Genomic DNA, 14,971 nt, shown 5'->3' with positions numbered 1-14,971 from the left:
CTGGGCAAGCCTGAATTGGCCTGCCAGTGTGAAATCGCAGTCAGGGGCCAATTGTGGGCAACGGCCCATTTCCCAACTGGTCACGGGCCTGCTGATTGCGCCTGCCCGCCAAGGGTAAAATTCAGGCCCATACTTTAATATTTAGTGTACACAATATCAAGTTGAACTGAGGCAGAATTTGATATCCAGTGCATTTAGATGATATCAATTTACAATGGCAAACAATTTGGAGCTGCAATAGTACTTGAGTCATTTTAGACTGTTTGCCCCAGTGTGATTCAAATTCCATCAGATAGTTGAGTTTATTTTTCAAATTAGATGGGCAACTAGGCATTTTTAATCTGATCGGGTGTTTGGGTAAATTAATTCACTTTGTGCAACTTGATGTGCTAACTAGGGTTAGGGTTAGGATTGAGAGGCGCAGCCAGAAGGGGTGCAGGGCCGGCAGGAAGTGCAAGGCAGAACCCAGCCATTATCCAACAGGCATAGCCAACAAGCAGCATTCCTGCTACCTGGACATGATTCAGTGCCAAAGAAGGCTCCAGGGAGACTGTCAACTCCGTATGCCAGATGATTGGTCTAGAGATCGCCTCCAACTGTGTAGGTGGCCACCCTATGCCAATGGCTCTTCGGGTGACAGTGGCCCAGAACGTTTACGCCTCAGCTTCTTTCCAGGGCTCAGTGGGAGATCTATGTGGTGTCACCAAATTAGCTGCCCACAGCAGAATCAAGCTGGTCACTGACGCTCTGTTCTGAAGGGCCAGTGCCTTCATTCACTTCCAGACCCACGAAGCCAGCCAGGCTGAGCAAGCCAGATGCTTTACTGCAATTGCAGGATTTCCCCCCATCCAGGGAGCAATTGACTGCATGCATGTGGCCATAAAGGCACCAGCAGGGGAGCTGGGTGCCTTTGTCAATAGAAAGGGCTTCCACTCCCTTTACATTCAGATTGTGTGAGACCTCAAGAGATATTGCAGTTTGCAGCAGGTATCCGGGAAGCTGCCATGAGGCCGAGATCTCCCATCACTCCCAGGCACCAAGGCTTTTTGTGGCTCCAGCTTGATTGGTTGATTGGCTCCTGGGGGACAAAGGCTGTTCACTGAAAAGGTGGCTCATGACGCCACTGAGACACTCAGGGACAGAAGCCGAGGAAAGGTATATTCTCAGTCAGGCCTCCACAAGGGCAATAATTGAGAAAACCATAAGCCTACTCAAGATCAGGTTCCACTGCCTGGACAACTCAGGGGGATCACTTCAATTTCCTCCAGAGCGCATTTCCCTTATTGTTCTCGTTTGCTGCGCACTGCACAAGCTGGCTCTGTCAAGAGGGTCCCATTGGAGGATGAAGACAGCAATCCTGCTCAACAGGCCGCAGAGGACAACTCAAGTGCTGGGTCTGAGGAAGAGCCAGAAGGGTCCCAGGGTGAGGAGCAGGATCCCGATGTGAGGATCCTTATGGGAGGCAGGGAGGCCGTGATCCAAAGGACTTTCAGCTCAACATCCAAACCAAGGATGCAAGGTGATAGCAAGATGCCACCTTACTGATCTCTCCTGATAAGGCAACCATGTCACCCTTTAGTAAAAGTCCAACCTCTGAAATAAACTTTGCAGCCCTTCCTTTGTGTCACACGTGAGTCTCTCCCGAATCAAATGCATGAAGCACACTAAGACCATTGCATACAATGAGACATTTTTATAATGAAGGCAAATATACAAATGAACCAGTACACATGTGCCAAGGGAACATCGTGACAACCGCTTATGCGATCATGGTGATTAAAACTTCCGTTTGTGAGTGGTACATTTTGGTGATCTCTGCGATATCCTCCCATGGATCTTGCTGCACATCGACCATCTGCCGCCTGATGAACGACTTCAGAGGTTCATCATCTTCCTCGGACTCGGCATCATCCTGGGCTCCAGCACTCCATCGACCGCCGTGCCCTGTGGACTCTGCCTCCACCAGCATAACAAGCGAGTGTGATGTGCTCTTACTACTGTGCACTGTATCTGTGTTGGTGGATGGTGCAAAGGGAGGATGTGATGAGGGTGCATCTGGCAGATGCTCCTCCTCGGGGGTCAAGGTGTGGAGGTGTTCCTCAGGGTCCCTTTGGCGTCGTGATGATGAGGCATCTGAGGGAGCAAAAATGTCAGCATGGACCATCATTACAAAGTCTGACTGCACACAGTCATTACATTTTTTTTTATTCATTCATGGAATGTGGGCTTCGCTAGCTGGGCCAGCATTTATTGCCCATCCCTAGTTACCCATGAGAAGGTGGTGGTGAGCTGCCTTCTTGAACTGCTGTAGTTCTTGTGTTGTAGGTACGCCCACAGTGCTGTTAGGGAGGGAGTTCCAGGATTTTGACTCAGCGACAGTGAAGGAACGGCGATATATTTCCAAGTCAGGATGGTGAGTGATTTGAAGGGGAACATTCAGGTGGTGGTGTCCCTGTGTATCTGCTGCCCTTGTCCTTCTAGGTGGTAGAGGTCATGGGTTTGGAAGATGCTGTCTAAGGTACCTTGGTGAATTCCTGCAGTGCATCTTGTAGATGGTACACACTGCTGCTACTGTGCTTCGGTGGGGGAGGGAGTGAATGTTTATGGATGTGGTGCCAATCAAGTGGACTGCTTTGTCCTGGACGGTGTCCAGCTTCTTCAGTGTTGAAGAAGCTGCACTCATCCAGGCAAGTGGGGAGTATTCCATCACACTCCTGACTTGTGCCTTGTAGATGGTAGACAGGCTTTGGGGAGTCCGGAGGCGAGTTACTCGTCGGACGATTCCTAGCCTCTGACCTGCTCTTGTAGCCACAGTATTTATATGGCTAGTCCAGTTCAATTTCTGGCCAATGGTAACCCCCCAGGATGTTGATAGTGGGGGATTCAGTGATGGTAATGCCATTGAACATCAAGGGGCAATGGCTGGATTCTCTCTTGATGGAGATAGCCATTGCTTGACACTTGTGTGGCGTGAATGTTACTTGCTACTTGTCAGCCCAAGCCTGAATATTGTCCAGGTCTTGCTGCATTTGAACATGGACTGCTTCAGTACCTGAGGAGTCACGAATGGTGCTGAACATTGTGCAATCATCAGCGAACATCCCCACTTCTGACCTTTGGATGGAAGGAAGGCAATTGATGAAGCAACTGAAGTTGGTTGGTCCCAGGACACTACCCTGAGGAACTCCTGCAGTGATGTCCTGGAGCTGGGATGACTGACCCCCAACAACCACAACCATCTTCCTTTGTGCTAGGTATGACACCAACCAGCAAGGAGTTTCCCCCTGATTATCATCGACTCCAGTTTTGCTAGGGCTCCTTGATGCCACACTCGGTCAAATGCTGCCTTGATGTGGAGGGCAGTCACTCTCACCTCACCTCAGGAGTTCAGCTCTTTTGTCCATGTTTGAACCAAGGTTGTAACAAGGTCAGGAGCTGAGTCGCCCTGGCAGAACCCAAACTGGGCATCAGTGAGCAGGTTATTGCTAAGCAAGTGCCACTTGATAGCACTGTTGTTGACCCCTTCCATTGCTTTACTGATGTTCAAGGGTAGACTGATGGGGCGGTCATTGGCCGGCTTGGATTTGTCCTGCTTTTTGTGCATAGGACATACCTGGGCAATTTTCCACATAGCCAAGTCGATGCCAATGTTGTAGCTGTACTGGAACAGCTTGGCTAGGGGCACGGCAAGTTCTGGAGCACAAGTACTATTGCCGGAATGTTGTCAGGGCCCATAGCCTTTGCAGTATCCAGCGCCGTCAGCCGTTTCTTGATATCACGTGGAGTGAATCAAATTGGCTGCAGACTGGCATTTGTGATGCTGGGAACCTGCAGAGGAGACCGAGATGGATCATCCACTCGGCACTTCTGGCTGAAGATTTTGGCGAATGATTCAGCCTTATCTTTTGCATTGCTGTGCTGGGCTCCTCCATCATTGAGGAAATGGATATTTGTGTAGCCTGCTCTTCCAGTGAGTTGTTTAATTGTCCACCACCATTTAGGACTGGATGTGGCAGGACTGCAGAGCCTAGATTTGATCCGTTGGCTGTGGGATCGCTTAGCTCTGTCTATCACTTGCTGCTTATGCTGCTTGGCACGCAAGTAGTCCTATTTTATAGCTTCACCAGGTTGACACCTCATTTTTAGTTATGCCTGGTGCTACTTCTGGCATGCCCTCCTGCACTCTTTTTTTGAACCAGGGTTGATCCCTTGGCTTGATGGTAATGGTAGAGTGGGGGATATGCCAGGCCATGAGGTTACAGATTGTATTCGAGTACAATTCTGCTGCTGCTGATGGTCCACAGTGCCTTATGGATGCCCAGTCTTGAGTTGCTAGATCTGTTAGAAATCTATCCCATTTAGCACGGTGGTCATGCCACACAACACGATGGAGGATATCCTCATTGTGAAGGTGGGACTTTGTCTCCACAATGACTGTGCGGTGGTCACTCCTACCAATACTGTCAAGGACCGATGCATCTGTGGCAGGTTGGTGAGGATGAGGTCAAGTATGTTTTTCCCTCTTGTTGGTTCCCGCAGGCCCAGTGCAAGACCCATAGCAACTTGTCATTTAGAACTCGGCCAGCTCGGTCAGTAGTGGTGCTACCGAGCTACTCTTGGTGATGGACATCGAAATTCCCCACTCAGAGAACACTCTGCGCCCTTGCCACCCTCAGTGTTTCTTTCAATTGATGTTCAACATTGATTCATCAGCTGAGGGAGGTGGGTACGTGGTAATCAGCAGGAGGTTTCCTTGCGCATGTTTGACCTGATGTCATGAGACTTCATGGGGTCCGGAGTCGATGTTGAGGACTCCCAGGGCAACTCCCTCCCGAGTGTGCCGCCACCTCTGCTGGGATGCTTATGGTGGAGTCTGGGACATTATCTGTAAGGTATGATTCCGTGAGGACGACTCTGTCAGGCTGTTGCTTGACTAGTCCGTGAGACAGCTCTCCCAATTTTGGCACTAGCCACCAGATCTTAGTAAGGAGGACGATTGCCTAGGTTGATGCTGGGTGGTCCATCTGGTTTCATTCCTTTTTTGTGTCTTTGTAGCGGTTTGTTACAACTGAGTGGCTTGCTAAGCTATTTCAGAGGGCATTTAAGGGTCTGGAGTCACATGTAGGCCAGACCAGGCAAGGACCGACAGATTTCCTTCCCTAAATGTCCCTAAAAGACATCAGTGAACCAGATGGTTTCATGGTCATCATTGGACTTTTAATTCCAGATTTTTATTGAATTCAGTTTCCACCGTCTGCCGTGGCAGGATTCGAACCCAGGTCCCCAGTGCATTACCCTGAGATTACTAGTCCAGCAACAACACCACTACGCCATCGCCTCCCCTGGCTGAGCAAGTACTCTAGAATGGATGAGCTACGGGAATAACGGCCTTTCACATGTCGTTCTTACAACAGGCCCACATCTCTGAGACCCTACACCAAACTCTTCCCTTTCCAATGGACATTTAACCTCATCCGACACCCTTGGCTCTCTGCGACCTGTGGACCTGGCTCCACGCTCGCAAGCCATTTCCAAAGCCTGCTCCTCCGCCTGACTGAGGATGAGTAGGTTTGGTACCCCCCATCAGTCCGCCCTCGCTCCAGCGAATTGTAATGACTCTTCTGTAAGGGAAAAAGTGCTGCCATTAGTCCCCCCACAACATGCTACCACATTGTAGCCTTCCCACCCTAAAGATGGAGGAACAGTTGCCCGTCACAGTGTCGTACATTACCCTGACATACATGCCAGCCGTGGCCTATCAAGGCACATGATGTGCCACATTGTGCTGTACATTTCACACCCCTGTGCACCGACATGTGCTGCCACTCACAAAGACCTCTAACCCATGTTCCAACTGGAATCAGTCCTCACCCTGCCAGAGCATTGAAGGTCATTGAACCTTTTGCAACACTGGATCCAGGTTAGCATACAATGTCATGATCACTGACCAGGATCGTCACTCCCGTCCAGGCCTTCTTGGTGATGTGTGGTTGTCTCCTCTTACTGTCCCTTGGGCAGCAGGATGTGACGTCAGACATTTACTGCCTCAGGTAAGACCCTCAGGCGCTCATCTAAGAAATGGGGCAGACTGGATCTGGGCACTCCCATCACACCTGGCATGGGATCTGAGCATCAATGCCACCTTGCACACAGGAGCAGCACTTCAATCGCCGAGCGACTCCAAATACTGAAAATAAGCTCCCTGAGGCTCTAAACACAGACTTCCAGCCTACATGGAGCTGCATTTAAATCCCCCACCTGCAACCTCCCTGTTCCCGGTGCCCGCTCACTTCCTGCCCCTGCCGGCAGCGCTGGGCTTATCTCAGCACACGTTTCATGCTGTCCAGCAGCTAATTGGCCAGCCAGCGTGAAATTGTGGCCGGCAGCAGATCCCGGGCAAAAGTGGATTCCACATCCGCTTCCAGGCCCGCCAATCATGCCCGCACGTCATGCTAAAAATTCAGGCTCATATTTTCCCCTTCAGTGCTGTAAATTTTATGATTCTTTGACTTTTGGGTGTATCTGGGACAAGTGGAATGGCCATCTCCTCCTTGCAATTCTTTTCCTCTTCCCTATTCTCCCCCTGCCTTCTTCCTGCCCCATCCCTACAGAAAACATTTGCCAGTGATGGGTATAAGCGAACAAGTTGTAGTGAGATGCAAATCAAAGAAATATGTTTTCCAAATTATTTCCTGTGATCAGTGTTCTTAGAACACTAGATGCAACTTCTCATTATGGTATTGTGGGGGGCCCTGAAAATGTTTTAGACACTTGGCTTGTAGAGACAGAGTGCCTTCATGTGTAGGCTATGGAGGAATTATTTTTGTATGTGTTCCTGAGGTTGTCTGCTTCTCCATCTTAATCATACCAATGAAAAAATTGTTGACGTATAAGGCACATGTTTCATGCACTTGAAGTCAAGGGTAATTTTAACAAAATAGTACAAAATTGCAAACATTTCCAATCATTCAAAAAATTACAATTTGAACATTTCTCTTATTTACTATACTAGGATGACCTACTATTTTATAAGTCAGTGATATAAGATGTACAGAAATTCTGACATTGCTCTTACGATTTGTGATGTCACCAGAAGCCATTGATTCAATTACAGGTGTTCCCCATTTAAAGTGCATTCTAGTCGCGCAATATTGTTCTAGCGTAGTTGGCAAATTAGGGATATTCCCCCCATAGTGCTTTTGATATTCATTTTATCGCAGTTGCTGAGTTTTTAAAAAACAAACTGCCACTTACCTCCTCCTTCCCCGGCCCTGACATTAGCCGCCCCTCCTGCTCATTACCTCCGTCCCCAACCTTCCTGCTCACCACCTCTACCACTTGCCTCCTCCTTCCCTCCCCAACCCTCTCACTCGCCGGCTCAATCGCATACCTCCTCCATTCCTGACCCTCCTGCTCACTGCTCCCCTTCCCAACCCTCCCATCTCAACGCCTCTCACGCTCTCTGCACCTACCGCTCATCACTTCCCAGATCCACCCGCTCCCTCCACCCCACTCCTAGCTGCTTTCCCAAGCCCTCGCTCACAGCAAGGGAAACTGCAAACGAGGGAGTGAGAAAGGAAATTGGAGAGTGAAAGGCAGCAGCAGAGGGAAGGGGCGAGCAGGAGGGTCTGGGAGGGAGACAGCAAGCTGGAGAAGCAGCGAACTGGAAGGTTCAGAGAGGAAAGCGACAGGCTAGAGTGTCAGGGAGAGAGGGTCAAGTGGGAAGGTCGGGGGAGGCAGTGAGTTGGGAGGGTCAGGGAGGCAGGGTCAGGGATGCAGTGATTCAAGAAGGTCAGGGATAGAAGTGGCAAGCGGAAGGGTCGAGAAAAAAGAGGCAAGTGGGAGGGTGGAGGTGGTGAGCTGGAGGGTCAGGGAGAGAGGTGACGAGCGGGAGAGGCAACGCGCCTGGAGGTAAATTGAAAGAGTAAAAACTGTAAGTAAGAGTTAGTAAGTTCTTAAGTGCTAGTAAGAGGATTTTTGGGCCAGTTAGGTTCAAGGCAGCCAATAGGTGTAGAAATTACAGGTCAGGAACCTATAAAGGATCATCCTCTGCCATTTCCGCCAACTCCAGCATGATGCCACCACCAAACACATCTTCCCTTCACCCCCCGTCAGCATTCCGTAGGGACCGTTCCCTCTGGGACACCCTGGTCCACTCCTCCATCACCCCCTTCAGCTCAACCCTCTCCCATGGCACCTTCCCATGCAACCGCAGAAGGTGCAACACCTGCCCCTTTACTTCCCCCTCCTCATTGTCCAAGGGCCCAAACACTCCTTTCAAGTGAAGCAGCATTTCACTTGCACTTCCCTCAATTTAGTCTACTGCATTTGCTGCTCCCAATGCGGTTTCCTCTACAAACGCAGACTGGGTGACCGCTTTGCGGAACACCTTCGGTCTGTCCACAAGCATGACCCAGACCTTCCTGTCGCTTGCCATTTCAACACACCACCTTGCTCTCATGCCCACATGGCCGTCCATGGCCTGCTGCAATGATCCAGTGAAGCTCAACTAAACTGGAGGAATAGGCACTTTACAGCCTTCCGGACTTAACATTGAGTTCAACAACTGCAGATCATGAACTCTCTCCTCCATCCCCACCCCCTTTCCGATCCCCTTTTTTCTAATAATTATTATATATTTTTAAAATATGTTTTTCTTTTCCCACCTATTTCTATTATTATTTTTAAATTTATTTCCATCCATTGTTTTATCTCCACCTTTTAGCCTATTTCAATCCCTTCCCTCCCACCCCACCCCCACTAGGGCCACCTGTCACTTGCTCATCCTGCTTTCTACCCTTAATGTCACCATTAGCACATCCTTTAGCTAATATCACCACCATCAACACCCCTTTGTCCTTTTGTCTATGACATCTTTGGCAATCTCTCCTTTGCCTCCACCTATCACAGGCCCTCTATCCAGCTCCACCTGTCCCACCTCCCTGAAACCACTTATATTTCATCTTATTTCTATTTCTCTTCAGTTCTGATGAAGTCATACGGACTCGAAACGTTAACTGTCTTCCTCTCCACAGATGCTGTCAAACCTGCTGAGTTTTTCCAGCTATTTTTGTTTTTGTTTCAGATTTCCAGCATCCGCAGTATTTTGTTTTTATCAACCTTATTACATGTTCTTTTTATGGGAAAGTGATTTTCATTTAGCACGTTTTCATTTAACGCATCATTTATTAGGAACACATTAGGAGCGCTAAATGAGGGATAACTGTACTGCCTTTTATCCTGCTGCCTGTCATTTCTTGCATACAACTTGCTTCTATAGAGGGTCACATCTCAAAATTTAAAGTTCATGTAGGGAAACAATTATGATGAATTGTTCCTGCTCCTCTTGCCCACAAGAAAGCAAAACATTAAATTAAATCACCTTTCTGGGCCTATTCTATCCCCAGTTTCTTTAGTCACCAAGATTGGACTGGTAAAGAAACCACAGTAACTTCCATGTGTAGGCTGGAGATTAAATTTACGATACAGGCCTAATTACCTCATCAAAACTGAAACTGAACACTTGAAGAAGAATCTTGTTGCCTTCCTGCAGTTGGCCTCTTGTGTGCTCAAAAGGGTAGATTAAGATTGCAATGAACGGATAAGCAGTTGAGAGGGGTACATCGTTGTGGCCACTCTAACTGCCCACCTATTAGATTTCTACCAGGTGTCTGGTTCTATGAAAGCAAAATTAGTCAATTTCTCATCAGTTGTTTATCATGGCACATCTGCAGCATATGCCATTATTATAGTGCAGAAGTTCCAGGTGATTATGGGTGGTTTGTGTCATCATGGACATCATGCTGTAGTTTCCTGAGATCTGTCCACTATCTCTCAGAAACCATTGCCAAAGAAGTTGAACGTCTAATTAGCATAGCCCCCCTGCGTGTCATTAAAATTAATAGAAAGATTGAGTTTGCTGAATTAATACCATATAATTGCCACAGCAACCTAGGCCTTTATGACTGACACTTGAGGATTCAGAATCAGTAAAGTATCGTTCAGCTTGACTGACTTGGTCTGGGAACCTCATAGAAAACATAAAATGTTTTGATAATTTTCCCCTGACTGAGATTTTATATTAATATTTATTGAGCTCAACCATGAAGCACAATGGAACGTGATTATGCATTGCATGCGGCCTGGGAGACAACTCTATGTATCCGGGGTCCCTTTTTAAACCAGCTTAGTATATTTATTCAATTGTTTTAGTACATAATCATCAATTAGAATATCCAGATAGGCTTTCATTTGTCTTACCTACTCTGGCCCATCCTCACCTTAACCGATTGGTATCATTACTCCTAAATGCATACTTGTTAAGTAACTTGTTCCATTCTGTATTGAACCCTTGGATGTATATGTGACATTGGCAGTGCTACAGCGATCTACTACAGTACTTGCTTGAGGCATATCAAATTATTTTCCCAACAAATCATGGCATAAATTTGTCATTGGAGGATCAGGGATCAGAACAACAATTTGTATTTATATAGCACTTTTGATAAAACACCCCAAGGCACTTCAGGGGGACATTATGAAACAAGGTAGGACACCAAACCACATAAGGAGATATTAGGGCAGATTACTAAAGCCTGGTTAAATAGGTGAGTTTAAAGGGATATCTTAAAAGAGCCAAAGAGGTTCAGGCAAGGAATTCTAGAACTTAGAGCCTATGCAGCTGAAGGTATGTCAACCAGTGGTGGTATGATTAAAATCAGGGATGCTGAAGAGCATAGGTATCTCGAAGGATTGTGGGGCTGGAGGAGATTACAGAGATAGGGAGGGGCAAGGACATTGAGGGATTTGAAAGGAAGAATTGTCACTTAACCAGGAGCCAGCACAGGGGCAATGGACGAACAAAATTTGGTTTGAGTTAGAACACAGACAGCAAAGTTTTGGATTACCTCAGGTTTACGAAGGGTAGAATGGGGCAGACCAGCCAGGAGTGCTTTGGGATAATCAAGTCCAGAGGTAAGAAATACATGGAGGAGGCAAGGCTCTAATTTATGGCAATCACGGCCAGTACTGCCATTGCAGCGAAATTGGGGCCAATGATCCATCAAAGTTAAAGAAATAGCTTATAATACATAAAAACTGTTGTAGCAAGTCACCTTAACAATATGACTGCTAGCCTATTTTTTTAAAAATAGTTTTTATCTACAACAGAACCATTCAATAGCAGGCTGAACATCTCTTTAATGAACTTATAGTTGTTTATTTCCTATACTGTTTATTTCCTACCATTTACTTTGTAGTTTTGTCATTCCAAAGCACTTTTTGAGTCAAAATGTAAAAGTACTTGTATTTTAATCCTTTGCTACAGGAATTTTGAATTAATTGTAGAATAATTATATTTTGTTTAGCTTCTTCAAAAGCAGAGAAAGCCACTGACTATATCAATTACTACCAAGGATTGTGGGATTGCTCAGGAGATCAGTCCGATGAACTGTCTTTTAAACGTGGTGATGCCATTTATATTATTAACAAGGTAAGTTGATACTATTGGACTCAAAGCACTGTTAATCACATTGAATATGAAATACATCTTTAAAAGCATGTTGAACTTGTAAGTTGCAGGTGGGAAATGGTAGTGGTGTACTCTTGAATATATACGAGCATTGATGTATGCTTTTAATTACATTCATATTTGTTTTCAACAGGTGCACTATAGTTTACAAAGAATAACATTTAAGTGGTAAAAATGAACATTTATATTACACAGATGTTCTTAATATTATAATATTCAATTAGAACATCAGTTGAGAGTCACAAGAAATCCGAGAAAAAAGCTCTTCACTGCTTGGAGTCATAACTAGCATAAAGAAAGGTAGTTGTGGTTGTTGGAGGCCAATCATCTCAGTCCCACGACATCACTGCAGAAATTCCTCAAGGTAACCAGGGTTCAAAATACATTGGGGTGGCAGGAGAACTCTCACCCCAGAAGCCATACCAAAAACCCTGGTAAATGAATGACGGGGGCGACCAATCAGAGAAAAGTTACCCCCATAAATGGAACTGACAGAATTGGTAAGGAGCTGGTCCTCCAATCACAGGGTGCGTCTCTCCTGTGCTTGCTGCCTCTCTCCCTAGAGAGCCTATCAGCAGCAAACAAGGAAGAGAAGCAGCATGTGATTGGAGGAGAAACGAGCAGTGGGAAGGCGAATGGCGGCACATCAGCCTGAGGCCTGAGCACCAGACCGGTGGCAGTGAGAGGGGCTGTAAGGTGGGTGGGGGGGAAGCAGGGCTGTGAGGGAGGAGAGACGAGCAGATTTATAGTAGAACAGGGTTTCCAACAGCGTGTTTGTGCCCAGAGCACCAACTCCATACCCCGAGCTTGGGGGCACTTAACTTTACAGCCTGTTTAGGGTGTCAACCTCATGTGGGTTTAGTTGCAATGTAAATGGGTTCACTAGCTCATGGAGCTGTAAAAATACCTTAAATGCCCACTTCTTGGTTCGGCCGGTGTGCAATCAGTTATAACAACGATACTACCTCTTCTGCTTAAACATACACATGAACATACGATTTAGGAGCAGGATTATTCGGACCCTCGAGCCTGCTCTAGCATTGAATATGATTATAACTGATCTGATTGTGGCCTCAACTCCACATTTCGCCTACCCCCAACAGCCTTTGACTCCTTTGTTAGTCAAGAATCTATATACCTTTGCCTTAAAAATATTCAATGACCCTGCCTCCATTGCTTTCTGGGGAAGAGAGTTCCAAAGTCTTACGACCCTCCAACAGAAAAAATGTCTCCAAATCTCCATCTTAAATGGGAGATCCCTTATTTTTAAATTGTGTCCCCTAGTTCTAATCTCTCCCACAAGTAGAAATATCCTTTCAGTATCCACCCTATCAAGTCCCCTCAGGATCTTACCTGTTTTAATAGGTCACCTCTCATTCTCCTAAACTACAGTGGACACAGGCCCAACATGTCCAATCTTTCCTCATAAGATAACCCCCAACCCCAGTTAATAGTCGAGTGATCTATCTCTGAACTGCTTCTAATGTACTTATATCCTTCCTTAAATAAGGAGACTAAAATTGTATTCAGTAGTCCAGATGTGGTCTCACCAATGCCCTATACAACTGTAGCAAAATACCCTTACTTTTATATTCCATTCCCCTTGCAATAAACGACAACATTCCATTTGCCTTCCTAATCACTTGCTGTACCTGCATACTAACTTTTTGTGATACATGTACAAGGGCACCCAGATCCCTCTGCACCTTGGAGTTCTGTAATCTCTCTCATTTAAATAATATGCTGCTTTTCTATTCTTCCTGCCAAATTGGACAATTTCACATTTTTCCACATTATAGTCCATCTGCCAAATTTTTGCCGACTCACTTAACCTATCCCTTTACAATTCCTTACTAAGTTCACAACTTACTTTCCTCCCTATCTTTGTGTCATCAGAAAATTTAGCAACCGTATGTTTGGTCCCTTCATCCAAGTCATTGATATAAATTGTAAATAGTTGAGGCCCAAAAACTCATCCCTGTCACACTCCACCTGGCACATCTTGCCAACCAGAAAATGACCCATTTATGCCTACTGTCTGTTTCCTATTAGCTAACCAACCCTCTATCTATGCTGATATGTTACCCTGCCGCCACACCCCACCCCACGCCTTGAGCTCTTATTTTACGTAGTAACCCTTGTCACCTTGTGGTACTTTGCCACATGCCTTGTGGAAATCGAAGTACACCACATCCAGAGGTTCCCCTTTATCCATGTTGCTTGTTAATTTCTCAAAGAACTCAAATAAATTAGTCAAACATGATTTCCCTTTCACAAATCCATGTTGACTCTGCCTGATTGCATTGAGATTTTCCAAGTGCCCTGCGATAACCTCCTTAATAATATATTCCAGCAGTTTCCCTATGACAGGTGTTAAGCTAACTGGCCTGTAGTTTACTGCTTTCTGTCTCCCTCCTTTCTTGAATAGAGGAGTCATATTCACTATTTTCTAATCCAGTGGGACCTTTACAAAATCTAGGGAATTTTGGAAAATTAAAACCAATGCATCTACTACCTCAGCAGCTACATCTTTTAAGACCCTAGGATGAAGTCCATCAGGACTTGCTGACTTGTCAGCCTTTAGTTCTAATAATTTTCGCAGTGCCTTTTCCTTTGTGATTGTAATTGTTTTTAGTTCTTTCCTCCCTTTCACCTCCAGATTCACAAATATTTCTGGGATTACTTGTATCCTCTACAGTGAAGACAAATGTAAAATATCTGTTCAATTGATCCATTATTTCCTTATTTTCCATTATTAATTCCCCAGACTCACTCTCTAGAGGACCAACACTCACTTTGCTTAATCTTTTCCTTAAAATTAATACCCCATCTGACAGTGTAGCTATTGTTAGGGGGCCTATAAACCACCCCCACAAGTGACTTTTTACCTTTACTATTTCTCATCTCTACCCAAACTGTTTCTACATCCTGAACTCCAGAAACTGAGGTTATCTCTTTCTCTATGGTACCAACATCATTTTTAATTTACAAAGCTACCCCTCCACCTTTTCCTAGCTTCCTGTCCTTCCAAAATGTCATATACCCTTGAATATTCAGGTCCCAGTTTTTGTCATCTTGCAGCCCTGTCTCTGTAATGGTTATTAGGTCGTACATATTTATTTCCATTTGCTCTGTCAATTCATCTGTTTTATTACAAATGCTATGTGCGTTCAGATACAGAGCCTTTTCCTATTTTTGCAACATCCAGCCTTATTTGCTGATGTTCTCTTAGGTTTGTACACTGACCCTTCCTGCCACGCTCTGATCACTGATCACTATTTCCCTTATTGCCACCTTGCTCTCTTGTCTTGCTTTCTCTATTTGATTTATCACTTCTTCCCTATCGCTGTTTGGAAGATGATTTAATTCCTTCTGTTGCCTATTTGTATAGATGGAAGAGTTTACTTGCATGGTCAATTCTGGTGGTCCAAGAGCTGGATT

General features: G+C 45.7%; 1 protein-coding gene across 1 annotated transcript in view; it reads left to right on the top strand.

The window, feature by feature from the left end:
* Positions 1 to 11,702, top strand: part of skap2 (src kinase associated phosphoprotein 2) — a 274,482-nt gene extending 262,780 nt beyond the window's left edge. Inside the window, exons 11-12 of the mRNA XM_078534160.1 lie at positions 11,367 to 11,491; positions 11,664 to 11,702. Coding sequence (XP_078390286.1) covers positions 11,367 to 11,491; positions 11,664 to 11,702 — 164 coding nt within the window. The remainder of the gene's footprint in view (positions 1 to 11,366; positions 11,492 to 11,663) is intronic.
* The last annotated feature ends 3,269 nt before the right edge of the window (positions 11,703 to 14,971 follow it).

This window comes from Cetorhinus maximus, chromosome 3, assembly GCF_964194155.1.
Source record: "Cetorhinus maximus chromosome 3, sCetMax3.hap1.1, whole genome shotgun sequence".
NCBI lineage: Eukaryota > Metazoa > Chordata > Chondrichthyes > Lamniformes > Cetorhinidae > Cetorhinus > Cetorhinus maximus.
This window is presented reverse-complemented; position numbering and strand designations above follow the sequence as displayed.